Source organism: Pristiophorus japonicus, chromosome 20 (assembly GCF_044704955.1).
Source record: "Pristiophorus japonicus isolate sPriJap1 chromosome 20, sPriJap1.hap1, whole genome shotgun sequence".
Taxonomy (NCBI): Eukaryota; Metazoa; Chordata; class Chondrichthyes; family Pristiophoridae; genus Pristiophorus; species Pristiophorus japonicus.
In genome coordinates this window covers 13,210,058-13,223,244 of record NC_091996.1, presented here as the reverse complement: position 1 = coordinate 13,223,244, position 13,187 = coordinate 13,210,058, and the positions used below count along the sequence as shown (strand labels likewise).

Genomic DNA, 13,187 nt, shown 5'->3' with positions numbered 1-13,187 from the left:
CCCTTCCCCCCCCTTCTCCTTCTCCTTCCCCCCCCTTCTCCTTCTCCTTCCCCCCCCTTCTCCTTCTCCTTCCCCCCCCTTCTCCTTCTCCTTCCCCCCCCCTTCTCCTTCTCCTTCCCCCCCCTTCTCCTTCTCCTTCCCCCCCCTTCTCCTTCTCCTTCTCCTTCCCCCCCCCCTTCTCCTTCTCCTTCTCCTTCCCCCCCCTTCTCCTTCTCCTCCCCCCCCTTCTACTTCTCCTCCCCCCCTTCTCCTTCTCCTTCCCCCCCCTTCTCCTTCTCCTTCCCCCCCCTTCTCCTTCTCCTTCCCCCCCCTTCTCCTTCTCCTTCCCCCCCTTCTCCTTCTCCTTCCCCCCCCTTCTCCTTCTCCTTCACCCCCTTCTCCTTCCCCCCCTTCTCCTTCTCCTTCCCCCCCTTCTCTTTCTCCTTCCCCCCCTTCTCTTTCGCCTTCCCCCCCCTTCTCCTTCTCCTTCCCCCCCCTTCTCCTTCTCCTTCCCCCCCCCCTTCTCCTTTTCCTTCCCCCCCTTCTCCTTTTCCTTCCCCCCCCTTCTCCTTCTCCTTCCCCCCCTTCTCCTTCTCCTTCCCCCCCTTCTCCTTCTCCTTCCCCCCCCTTCTCCTTCTCCTTCCCCCCCCTTCTCCTTCTCCTTCCCCCCCCTTCTCCTTCTCCTTCCCCCCCCTTCTCCTTCTCCTTCCCCCCCCCCTTCTCGTTCTCCTTCCCCCCCCTTCTCCTTCTCCTTCCCCCCCTTCTCCTTCTCCTTCCCCCCCCTTCTCCTTCTCCTCCCCACCCTTCTCCTTCTCCTTTCCCCCCTTCTCCTTCTCTCCCCCCCCATCTCCTTCTCTCCCCCCCCATCTCCTTCTCTCCCCCCCCCATCTCCTTCTCTCCCCCCCCCATCTCCTTCTCTCCCCCCCCCCATCTCCTTCTCTCCCCCCCCTTCTCCTTCTCTCCCCCCCCTTCTCCTTCTCTCCCCCCCCTTCTCCTTCTCTCCCCCCCTTCTCCTTCTCTCCCCCCCTTCTCCTTCTCTCCCCCCCTTCTCCTTCTCTCCCCCCCTTCTCCTTCTCTCCCCCCCTTCTCCTTCTCTCCCCCCCTTCTCCTTCTCTCCCCCCCTTCTCCTTCTCTCCCCCCCTTCTCCTTCTCTCCCCCCCCTTCTCCTTCTCTCCCCCCCCTTCTCCTTCTCTCCCCCCCTTCTCCTTCTCTCCCCCCCTTCTCCTTCTCTCTTCCCCCCCCTTCTCCTTCTCTCTTCCCCCCCCTTCTCCTTCTCTCTTCCCCCCCTTCTCCTTCTCTCCCCCCCTTCTCCTTCTCTCTCCCCCCCCCTTCTCCTTCTCTCTCCCCCCCCCCTTCTCCTTCTCTCTCCCCCCCCCCTTCTCCTTCTCTCTCCCCCCCCCCTTCTCCTTCTCTCTCCCCCCCCCCCCTTCTCCTTCTCTCTCTCCCCCCCCTTCTCCTTCTCTCTCCCCCCCCCTTCTCCTTCTCTCTCCCCCCCCCCTTCTTCTTCTCTCTCCCCCCCCCTTCTCCTTCTCTCTCCCCCCCTTCTCCTTCTCTCTCCCCCCCCCCTTCTCCTTCTCTCTCCCCCCCTTCTCCTTCTCTCTCCCCCCCTTCTCCTTCTCTCTCCCCCCCTTCTCCTTCTCTCTCCCCCCCTTCTCCTTCTCTCTCCCCCCCTTCTCCTTCTCTCCCCCCCCCCTTCTCCTTCTCTCCCCCCCTTCTCCTTCTCTCCCCCCCTTCTCCTTCTCTCCCCCCCTTCTCCTTCTCTCCCCCCCCTTCTCCTCTCCCCCCCTTCTCCTGCTCCCCCCTTCTCCTTCTCCCCCCCCTATTCTCCTTCTCCCCCCCCTATTCTCCTTCTCCCCCCCCCTATTCTCCTTCTCCCCCCCCTATTCTCCTTCTCCCCCCCCTATTCTCCTTCTCCCCCCCCTATTCTCCTTCTCCCCCCCCTATTCTCCTTCTCCCCCCCTATTCTCCTTCTCCCCCCCCTATTCTCCTTCTCCCCCCCCTATTCTCCTTCTCCCCCCCCCTATTCTCCTTCTCCCCCCCTATTCTCCTTCTCCCCCCCCTATTCTCCTTCTCCCCCCCCTATTCTCCTTCTCCCCCCCCTATTCTCCTTCTCCCCCCCCTATTCTCCTTCTCCCCCCCCCCTATTTATTCTCCTTCTCCCCCCCTATTCTCCTTCTCCCCCCCTATTCTCCTTCTCCCCCCCTATTCTCCTTCTCCCCCCCTATTCTCCTTCTCCCCCCCTATTCTCCTTCTCCCCCCCCCTATTCTCCTTCTCCCCCCCCTATTCTCCTTCTCCCCCCCCTATTCTCCTTCTCCCCCCCCTATTCTCCTTCTCCCCCCCCTATTCTCCTTCTCCCCCCCCTATTCTCCTTCTCCCCCCCCTATTCTCCTTCTCCCCCCCCTATTCTCCTTCTCCCCCCCCTATTCTCCTTCTCCCCCCCCTATTCTCCTTCTCCCCCCCCTATTCTCCTTCTCCCCCCCCTATTCTCCTTCTCCCCCCCCTATTCTCCTTCTCCCCCCCCTATTCTCCTTCTCCCCCCCCTATTCTCCTTCTCCCCCCCCTATTCTCCTTCTCCCCCCCCTATTCTCCTTCTCCCCCCCCTATTCTCCTTCTCCCCCCCTATTCTCCTTCTCCCCCCCTATTCTCCTTCTCCCCCCCCTATTCTCCTTCTCCCCCCCTATTCTCCTTCTCCCCCCCTATTCTCCTTCTCCCCCCCTATTCTCCTTCTCCCCCCCTATTCTCCTTCTCCCCCCCTATTCTCCTTCTCCCCCCCCTATTCTCCTTCTCCCCCCCCCTTCTCCTTCTCCTCCCCCCCTTCTCCTTCTCTCGCTCCCCCCTCCCCCTTCTCTCGCTCCCCCCTCCCCCTTCTCTCGCTCCCCCCTCCCCCTTCTCTCGCTCCCCCCTCCCCCTTCTCTCGCTCCCCCCTCCCCCTTCTCTCGCTCCCCCCTCCCCCTTCTCTCGCTCCCCCCTCCCCCTTCTCTCGCTCCCCCCTCCCCCTTCTCTCGCTCCCCCCTCCCCCTTCTCTCGCTCCCCCCTCCCCCTTCTCTCGCTCCCCCCTCCCCCTTCTCTCGCTCCCCCCTCCCCCTTCTCTCGCTCCCCCCGCCCCCTTCTCTCGCTCCCCCCGCCCCCTTCTCTCGCTCCCCCCGCCCCCTTCTCTCGCTCCCCCCGCCCCCTTCTCTCGCTCCCCCCGCCCCCTTCTCTCGCTCCCCCGCCCCCTTCTCTCGCTCCCCCCGCCCCCTTCTCTCGCTCCCGCTCTGCCTCACTCCCGCCCCTCCCCCTGCCCCACCCCTCTCTCCCTCTACCCTCACTGTCAGAAACACAGACACTGACAGACAGAGAGTGAGACACTGACAGAGACACACTGGGGGTGGGGTGGGGTGGTGGGGGGGGGGGGGGCTCCCGGTGCTGCAGTCGGTAAGTAGAAAATGTTTTGTTTTATTGATTTAAAAAAAAAAATGATTTCTTATTAATTTTTGTTGTTTGATTTATTGGTTGATTTATTGATGTTTTTATCATTTATTATTGATGATGGCTCTTTATTTGTAAAACTGAAATGTTTAATGTTTGTAAACTTCCCTTTAAACCCCCCCCCATTCCCTACGCCTGATTTTCTAAAGTGTAGACAATGTTTTTTCGAGCGTACAGAAATCTTCACTTACTCCATTCTAAGTTAGTTTGGAGTAAGTTTTCACTGCCGGAACTTTGAAAACAGGCCTAAGTGGCCGGACATGCCCCCTTTTGGAAAAAAAAATCTGTTCCAAAGTGAAACTGTTCTAACTGACTAGAACTGGAGCAAACTAAATGCCGAGAATTTGAATTTCTAAGATACTCCGTTCTACACCAGTTGCTACAAAAAATCAGGAGCAACTGAGGGTGAAACTTGAGCCCAATGTATGGCAATTATAAGATAAAAGTCAATTTCTCCAGCCATAGTATCATCCACTCGGATGCAAAGAAAGAAAGAGAATACATTTATATCGTGCCTTTCATGTCCCCAGGACATCCCAAAGTGCTACACCGCCAATAAATTACTTTTGGCGTGTATCACTTGTTTTGTAGGCAGATGCGACGACCAATTTGAACCCAAGGTCCCATGAACAACAAATGAGATGGACCACTAGTTACTGTGCTTTTGTGGTTATTTGAGGGATAAATATTGACCAGGACTCTAGGAACGCTCCCCATTCTTCTTTGAATAGTGCAATGGATCTTTTACGTCCGTCTGTGCACATAAACAGGGCCTCTGTTTACCCTCTTATCTGAAAGATAAGACACCTTTAACAGTGCAGTATTCACTGATCTAATACCCGGTACATTCTTTCCCAGTGAATTGTCGGCTTAGATTATGTGCTCTGCTCCTGAAGTGGGGCTTGGAATAAGTCCCAGTCTAATGGTGACCAGTCAGTGATGACATGGACACAGCTCTTCGACAGCAATTTTTTCTTTTTGTAACACTCTTCTTCAGATATAATCCACTGAGTTGACTGAATGATGTGGCCTTTTGTAGTGCCGGCGGATAAACGTGATCTCCATGTCGCAACATCAGAATAACGTTTTTAAGCAGAGTGACTGCTGCCAATGAACCAGAAACTACCAAATTTTTATTTTCTTCAGTTTGACAATCTCTTTTCCGCGCAGAACCATTCTGTGCATAAATATTAACGTTAACATATTCAACTTTTAATTTTTATTTTCTTCAGTTCATCTGTGGGAAGTCCGGCAAGAACAAAAACACAATGGAACTGCACACATGCAAATACTTTATTTCGTTGGCTGCAGTCATGTCCTTTTTTTAAAAAAAAAAGTGTACACACTTGTTTTTTAATTTGCAATCGCTGGCCTCTTTAGGTTCGTGACAATGAGCAACTGAGTCGTTTGAACCAGGAGCAGGAAGCGAGGCTGCAGGAACTCGAACGGACAGTGCAGCGCTACAATGACGACTCTGTAGACCGGAAGCAACTGCTGGAAAACATGCAGAGTGACAAGGTCACGATAAGCAGGGCACTGACACAGAACCGCGAACTCAAGGAACAGCTCGCAGAACTTCAAAACGGATTTGTCAAACTTGTACGTATTACACCATCACCTCTTTGTAAAACCCTACGTCCTTACTCATAAACGTGTTGTAAATCTCAATCGGTAATCCTGACACCAAATGGATCCACTATTAAGCCCTTGTATTCAAAGTCCTGAAGTTCCACCTTACATTTTGGGTGTGTGTGTTTAGACTGCACTTTTGATCAGTGTGAAGTGCTTTCAAGTTTGCACTGACACTAAAGTCATTGTGTAAATCCCGTGGTAATGTAATAGCCATCTTCAAAAAGAGCGACCGAGCTAATCTGAAAAATTACAGGCCAATTAATTTAACATCTATGCTAGTTGAGTATATTCATGACTGAGATCGATAGATGTTTGGACACAAAGGGAAACAAGGGAGATAGAGATCAGGCGGGAAAGTGGAGTTGGGGTAGAAGATCAACCATGATCTTATTGAATAGCGGAGCAGGCTCGAGGGGCTCTTTGGCCAACTCCTTCTCCCATTTCTTATGTTCCAGGTCAACTTTTAGAATCTTTAAAGATGAAATTATCTAAATATCTAAATGAGAAAGGGATGAGAAGCAGCAACACTAGTTTCAGAAAGGAAGATCGTGCTCGAAAAAACCTGATTGAGTTCTTTCAAGAGGTGACAGATAATGGTGGATATGGTGTGCAGGGACTTTCAAAAAGCCTTGGACAAGTTACTAGACAGGAGACCATTGGAGAAGATTAAAGCATATGGCATTAGGGGAAGAGTGTCAAATGGGATTTTAAAATGGTTATATGGGTGGAAACCGAGTAGGAGTTAAAAGAAAGGTGCTCTATAAACTTGCATTTATATAGGACCTTTCACAACTATCGGACATCTCAAAGCACTTTATAGCCAATTAAGTACTGTTGGAGTGTAGTCACTGTTGTAATGTGGGAAATGAGTTCAGGATGGGATATAAATGAGTTAAGGACGGGATATAAGTGAGTAGCAGAACGGGGTTCTGTTCTCTCGTTGCTTATGTTTACTGCTTCTATCAACAAATTGGATATTGAGCTGGAGGGATTGGTGTTTGAATTGGCAGGTGATATTAAAATAAGAGGAATAGTAAGTAATTCTAAGGACCAAAGAAAGCTACAAGGAGATATTAATAAGATGGTGGAATGGACAGAAAAGTCCCAGATGGAAATCAATGTCAGTAAGTGTGAGGTACATTTTGGTTTAAAAATAAGTAGCAATAGTGAAACTGCACTTTATGGCAAGAGATATAGAATGTAAAAGTCAAGTTATAATGCTGAATCTATACAAAACCTCTGTTGGAGCACTGTATGTAGTTTGGGGCTCCACACTTTAGGAAAGACGTTGAGACAATAGAGAGGGGGGGTGACATGGCTTGCAATGTTCCCTTTAAGCTGCGTGGCCATGCAGTGCTCTGGAGCTCCCGTGCAGCCGGCTCACCGGCTTTTAAATGGGGGGGGGGAAAGCACATGCGCGGCATTTTGAATGGGTCGCGCACCCCCAAAAAATGAAAGGGAACATTGATGGCCACGTATCTTCTATCGAGTTTTTTGCCCCTTGTTTTCCAGATGCAGTCCACAGAGCATCTGTTAAAGACGTGAAAAATTGGGGCTCTTTTTGTTCGAAAAGATTACATTACGGGATGATTTAATCGAGGTGTTCAAAATTATGAAGAGATTGGAACAGAGTAAATAGAAACCGACCGTTTCCAGTAATTGAGGGGTCGAGAACCAGAGGACATGGAAATAAGCTTTCGGACAGAGAGCAGGAGAAACCTTTTTCTTTACACACAGGGTCTGCACTGCCAGAGTTAGAAACTTCAGTGCAGACCATGCCAATATTTCAGAATAGGTTTGATAGATGGGTTGAGAAAAAGGGGAATAAAGGGATATGGGAACACAACAGACATGTGGGATTAGAACTACTGCTTGTGGAGGATAAACACCAACATCCTGTTTCTGTGTTGTAATTTCTTCACCAATATTACAGCCTTCTCTATACTGTCCCTCCTTAAAAAATATTATAACCCAGTATGGTAATCAGGAAGGCGAATGGAATGTTGGCCTTCATTGCGAGAGGGATGGAGTACAAAAGCAGGGAGGTCCTGCTGTAACTGTACAGGGTATTGGTGATGCCGCACCTGGAGTACTGCGTGCAGTTTTGGTCACCTTACTTAAGGAAGGATATACTCACTTCACTAGGCTATTCTGGAGATGAGGGGGTTACCTTATGATGATAGATTGAGTAGACTGGGTCTTACTCGTTTGAGTTCAGAAGGATGAGGGGTGATCTTATAGAAACATTTAAAATAATGAAGGGGATAGACAGGATAGAGGCAGAGAGGTTGTTTCCACTGGTCGGGGTGACTAGAACTAGGGGGCACAGCCTCAAAATACGGGGGAGCCAATTTAAAACCGAGTTGAGAAGGAATTTCTTCTCCTAGAGGGTTGTGAATTTGTGGAATTCTCTGCCCAAGGAAGCAGTTGAGGCTAGCTCATTGAATGTATTCAAATCACAGATAGATAGATTTTTAACCAATAAGGGAATTAAGGGTTATGGGGAGCGGGTGGGTAAGTGGAGCTGAGTCCACGGCCAGATCAGCCATGATCTTGTTGGGTGGCGGAGCAGGCTCGAGGGTCTAGATGGCCTACTCCTGTTCCTAATTCTTATGTTCTTATTAATGTTGGGGAAGTCCAGAACCAGGGGTCACAGTCTAAGGATAAGGAGTAAGCCATTTAGGACCGAGATGAGGAGAAACTTCTTCACCCAGAGAGTGGTGAACCTGTGGAATTCTCTACCACAGAAAGTTGTTGAGGCCAATTCACTAAATATATTCAAAAAGGAGTTAGATGTAGTCCTTACTACTAGGGGGATCAAGGGGTATGGCGAGAAAGCAGGAATGGGGTACTGAAGTTGCATGTTCAGCCATGAACTCATTGAATGGCGGTGCAGGCTCGAAGGGCCGAATGGCCTCCTCCTGCACCTATTTTCTATGTTCCTATGTTTATTTAACATTTCTATCCAGATTTCAGCCATGTTTCTGGTAGTGCAATTAAATCTACATTTTCCTGTGATGTAATTGCTCCTAATTCCCCTGTTTATTTGCCACATTTTACAATGTAAATGCACCCTTTATTCTCAAAGTTTGCATGTGAACTCTTCCACTGGATATTAGTTTCAGAGCTACATTCTCAGAAACCTTGAGAACAAGCCACTCATTGTTGTGCTCAGAAATGTTATTTGACCATTGTCAAAACTGGCATTGTCACTCCTCAAGAAATGCACTCTTAACCCTTCCACTCTTAATCCTCCAACTACTCCAGAATTTTCTCAAGTCTTGGAATAGATTGTTGCCTCTCAACTTTGCTGTCACCTCTTCCACTGCTCCTTATTTGAATCCCTCCAGTTTGGCTCCCACCCTGCCCCTCACAGCCGCAGGATCCTATTGATCAAAGTCACAAACAACATCTAGTGTGATAGCATCCATTGCTGTTTCTTCCTTTTGCCTTCTTAACTATTCCATCCTCAAATATCTTTTCCCTGCAGTCCACTGCATGCCAGTCATGTCTACTCGTTCTCATACCTGGTGTAACATAGACACCACATTACCTTCAATGGCTTATCCTCCTCTGCCTGCATGGTCACCTCTGGTATACCTCAGGAATCCATCCGTGGTCCCATCCTTGTTGCCACCTACACGCAACCCCTTGATGCCAACTTGAAATGATGGGTTGGATTCCACAGATATGCTGACGACGCAGAGCAGTATCTTTTTAGGACTCTATGGATCCAACAGTGGTTGCTACACTCTCCAACCGTCTGTCTAACATCAGAACCTGCGATGAGCCAAAACTTTCTCCGAACCATTCCCAGCAAAACTAAAGGCAGCCTGTTTGGCTCCTGCTGGCATTTGTATGTTTCTGGCTTGGACTCACCAGCCTGTCCGACTGCCGCCACAGACTGCTAGGTGGTGCGGAACTTCTTAAATCTGAGCTCTGTTCCACATTTACTCTGTTACCAAGACCACGTTCTTCCAACTCCACAGCATTATCTGCTCCTACCCCTCCCCCTCCCGCCTAAACCTTAGTCAATGCTTCTATCGTCATCCCTGTTCCACTCCTTCCTTCACCTTTCTTCAAGCTGGCCTTCTGACCTCAACAGTCCCAAGCTTTGTCATTCAAAACACTGCATCCTTAGTCCCTATGCGCACATTCCATAGCTCCAAGCTCCACTCCATATATAAATCAAAATGCTAATTTTCGCATGCCTTTTGGAAGCAATTATTTGACTATATTAGCAAATTATGCAAATGAGGACGCACTATTTTTGTACCATGTTACACGGGGATTGTGAAGGACTGCAGGGCCTTGCTGGGTTTAATTTATGTCTAATCTCCACTAACTATGTCCACAGACCAATGAGAACATGGAGCTCACCAGCGCATTGCAGTCAGAACAGCACACCAAGAAGGAGGTGGCTCGGAGGATAGGACAGTTGCAGGAGGACGTGGTGGATTTGAAAGAAAAGGTATTGATTCCTCCCAAAGTGCGAAAATGTCAAGTGACATTTGTCAACTCTTGTGTTACATTGTGTGCTTCTTACCCCAGTTGTGGTTTCACTTGCGGGATTGCTCGTACCAAGACGCCTGCTATATTGCACTCTGCTCCTATACAAGTTTTATTCATGAGCCTGGTCGATCTTTTCAGTTTTTACACCTTCGAGTGCACAGTTTGTCTTTGGAACTGGAGCATGTTCTTCGTGATACGCTGAACATTTCCCCCACAAAAGAAGGACATGTTAACTAATGTGCACTGCGCCGCAGAACAAAGGCATTCTCTTTCGGAAGGGTATTGAGTTTTCGATTCCGACAGCTTGGAAGGTGTTTGAGGAATGAGGGTAAAGATTAACTGTGGATTGTCCAATATCGGCACACTGTGTCAGACATCAAGTCAGGATGATCACGTCTACCTTGAACTGTAGAAGCAAATTAATATATAAGATGTCTATGTATTTTCTTGCATTGTAGAAAGGTAAATAAATGTGCTAACAGGTTGAGTTATTACATTCAGAAAAAGTCATCTTGTCTACTCCTGAAGGATGCGCAAAAAATGGCGTATAGAAAGTAGAATATTAAACAGTAGCAGGTGTCAGGAAGTGGAAGAAAAGTTTGTTACATTTTAAAATAATGGCCCGGATTTTGCAGGGCCGATGACGGCGTGCCCAGAGCTTAGGCCGTCATAAGCCTTACAAAAAACCTCGCAAGTCCCGGGTTTCCACAGGTACTGCGCATGCACAAAAACCCGGAACTTGCAATCTGTCAAGGTTTGCCATGACAGATCGTGCAGACCGACCCAACAATCACTTTTGCTGGTGCAGAGTTGGGCCGAACTACTGCCCAACAAATGTCCACAAAAACATTACGCCTGGTAAAAGCAGGCGTAGGACCTGCTTCCATCAGCGTAAGGGTTAATAGAAAAGTTAAATTAAAAATTGTAAAGTAAAAAATCATCCACGTGCATTCAAAATTAGTTTGTAAGTTTTGGCCCGGATTAAAATATTTAAAATTAGTTTTCAAAAAAATTTAATTTTTATTGTAAATGCTTCACTAAAGGGACTTTTAAATGTGCAAATAGGAACATTTATTTTTTATTGCAGTAGTAAAAGTTATTTAATTATTTGGGGATTCCTCATATGCTGATGCAGATTCCATTCATAAATGCAATCGCCATCAACGTATGAGGAATCCACTTTTCTGATGGGAGGACTTGGCCCACGTGATCCCAGGGATGCCTCCGAACCGGCTGCGCCGCTGGGATCCATGGGCCTTTACGCAGGTGTACGCTGAAGTCTCCGAAGACCAGGTACCAGCAGTTAGGTTCCGATTTTTTTCTGGGTTGGAGGCGTGCTCCGGAGGTGTGCTCCGGCCCATAAAGCCCATCGTGATTGCCCTGAACGGTGACACTCCCCCTTTCCTTTTTGCTTCTGCAGCCAGGATGATATGAGCTGCCTCCTCTATAGCCATCTGTCATCAGTGAATGATTAGTTACAAAGATGCACAATCCAAATGGGGCAAGACACTAATTCTTGTTTCCCACTTTCTCATCCAACATGGAGTGTGTGCTTGTTTCACCCATAGTGCACAGGGGGAATCTCCTTTGGCTCCCGCCCCATGGTGCCTAGCCTAGCGGCCTCGACTAAAAACTGAGCGAGGACACCCAACAGAGTTTGAAGTCCGTGCTTTGCTTGACCCCTTGACCGCCATGAAGACAGCGAGCAGCACCTTGTTACAATGAACCGCGTTCTCTGCTTGTGTGAGCGCTCCTGTTTTAGTTGTTTCAGCTGACGTTTCAATGCCACTTGTGTTTCCACAGCTTGACTTGAAGTCGCAGGAAGCTCAGGCCTTGCTGGGGCAGAGGGATCAATTCTATACTCACCTACAACAGTACACGGCAGCCTACCAGCAGCTGGTGGGCGAGCGAGAGGAGCTGCAGAAACAGAACCTGTTGCAGACGCATCTCATGGACCGGCTGCAGCACGAGGAGGTACAAGGGAAGGTCCACATCGAGTTGCATCAGAAGGACCTTGTGGTGACAAAGGTGAGATTGAAGGGTCATTCGGGAAGAGAGAGAGAGAGAGAGCTGCTTATCTTGGGGGTTTTAAGTGAATCTTAACTTAGACATGTAATTTTCTGGATGTGTGATGCCAGCAGGGAGCTTCATCTCCCGGGAGAGCATATTGGGACGTCGTGGGCACGATCCCCATGACGTTCCACCCATTAATTTGGGAGTACTGACCCCATAATGCCAGTTCTACAGTATTCAACACTTAATGAAATTTTATCGCAATACCGGGCAAGAACGAATAGTGGCAAAATGAGTTTCCTTTCATGATATAGCAAGTTTGAAAGCAAGAAAGTGAAACTGGAATTGCGAATATGCGAAAGCAGCAGTGGGAACAGGCCAAGCAGCCACTCCTGCCTTCCACGTTCCATTTCAGAATTTGATGCAACCAATTTAAACTAAACAATGTCAAATTTGATGAACGAGATCTCGGGGGAGAAATTCACTATCGCCATGTTTGGGGTACTAATTTATAAAAGTTTGAAAAGTTAGCACCAGGCGCCCACGATTTCCTTCTTGGAGAGCAATCGGCAGCAGGTGGGGTGGAGACTGGCCCGTGCACCGCTGGCACGTTCAATGGCTCCTTCCCTCCCTTAAAGGGCTGAGCCATCCAAAAGTAGCCTACCAAGGCAGCCGTGATCCCGTGCAATCAACCCGGCACTCGAGCAGAGTTGCCGGGCTGATCGATCGCGGGCAGGATCCCGTGAAAAAAAACTGGAACGAGAAAGCCGAGGTTTTTTTTTTTAAACTTACCTCGGGTCCTTCGCCATTAATCGTCGCCCCCGAAGCTGTCAGCCGCCCGATCCACTCCTCCTGCAGCTACCGGTGTTTGCGCCTGCCGCTACTGCAGGGGCCGGAAGTCAATTTCAGATCCGGGGCGATGTGCACGGCAATGACGTCACGATCTCCAGGCGAAGGAGATCGGAGCACAACGCCGTAGCGCCGCCGCTAAACTCCTACCGGATTTTGCGGGAGTCGATGTCCGTGCCGCACCCGGCCGCAAAGCCATTTACGCGCCCCCCCCCGGGGACGCTAACGGGCGGTGCAAAGGCGCCCAATTTCGCCCCCTTAATGTTTGAAGAACGGAATAGACTGCGCATTTCTGCCAGCATAGACTTCTGAAGTGGTGGAGGACAGGAAGGGGGCAGAAGGTCATGACTTGGAGCATGTCTCCGCAGTTACTCCCAATAATAAAATGTGTCCATCCACAGGAGCAACTGGAACAGTTGATCAAGGAAAACGAAGAGCTGCGGGCACAGATCAACACACTGACAGCGGAGCTGAACGAGATCAGTCCACAGTTTCGTGTAGAAGGTGTGGGAAGCTGAGCCTTTCATTTTTAGCCTCGTTTAAAAGCCGCTTTTCCTCGCAGACTTCATCCCCAGTTGTAAGCTGTTTGTTCACCAAGGCTTGGGGACTCCAACCCACGTCGGGTCCTGTCGCTCCCCAAGCCCCCTCTGTTTGATTCCATTTAGTCGTGGGGCTCATAGTGTGCAATTGGTGCGTGAACTTGCTTTATAATTTGAAACCTCCAAGACTCGGG

The 13,187-nt window shown here is 49.5% G+C and overlaps 1 protein-coding gene across 7 annotated transcripts in view; it reads left to right on the top strand.

Moving 5' to 3' along the window:
* Positions 1–13,187, top strand: part of golga2 (golgin A2) — a 122,748-nt gene that overhangs the window by 72,934 nt on the left and 36,627 nt on the right. For all 7 annotated transcript variants that reach the window (XM_070863760.1, XM_070863757.1, XM_070863759.1 and 4 more), the window contains 4 exons: positions 4,829–5,047; positions 9,438–9,551; positions 11,396–11,620; positions 12,856–12,958. In XM_070863760.1, coding sequence (XP_070719861.1) covers positions 4,829–5,047; positions 9,438–9,551; positions 11,396–11,620; positions 12,856–12,958 — 661 coding nt within the window. The remainder of the gene's footprint in view (positions 1–4,828; positions 5,048–9,437; positions 9,552–11,395; positions 11,621–12,855; positions 12,959–13,187) is intronic.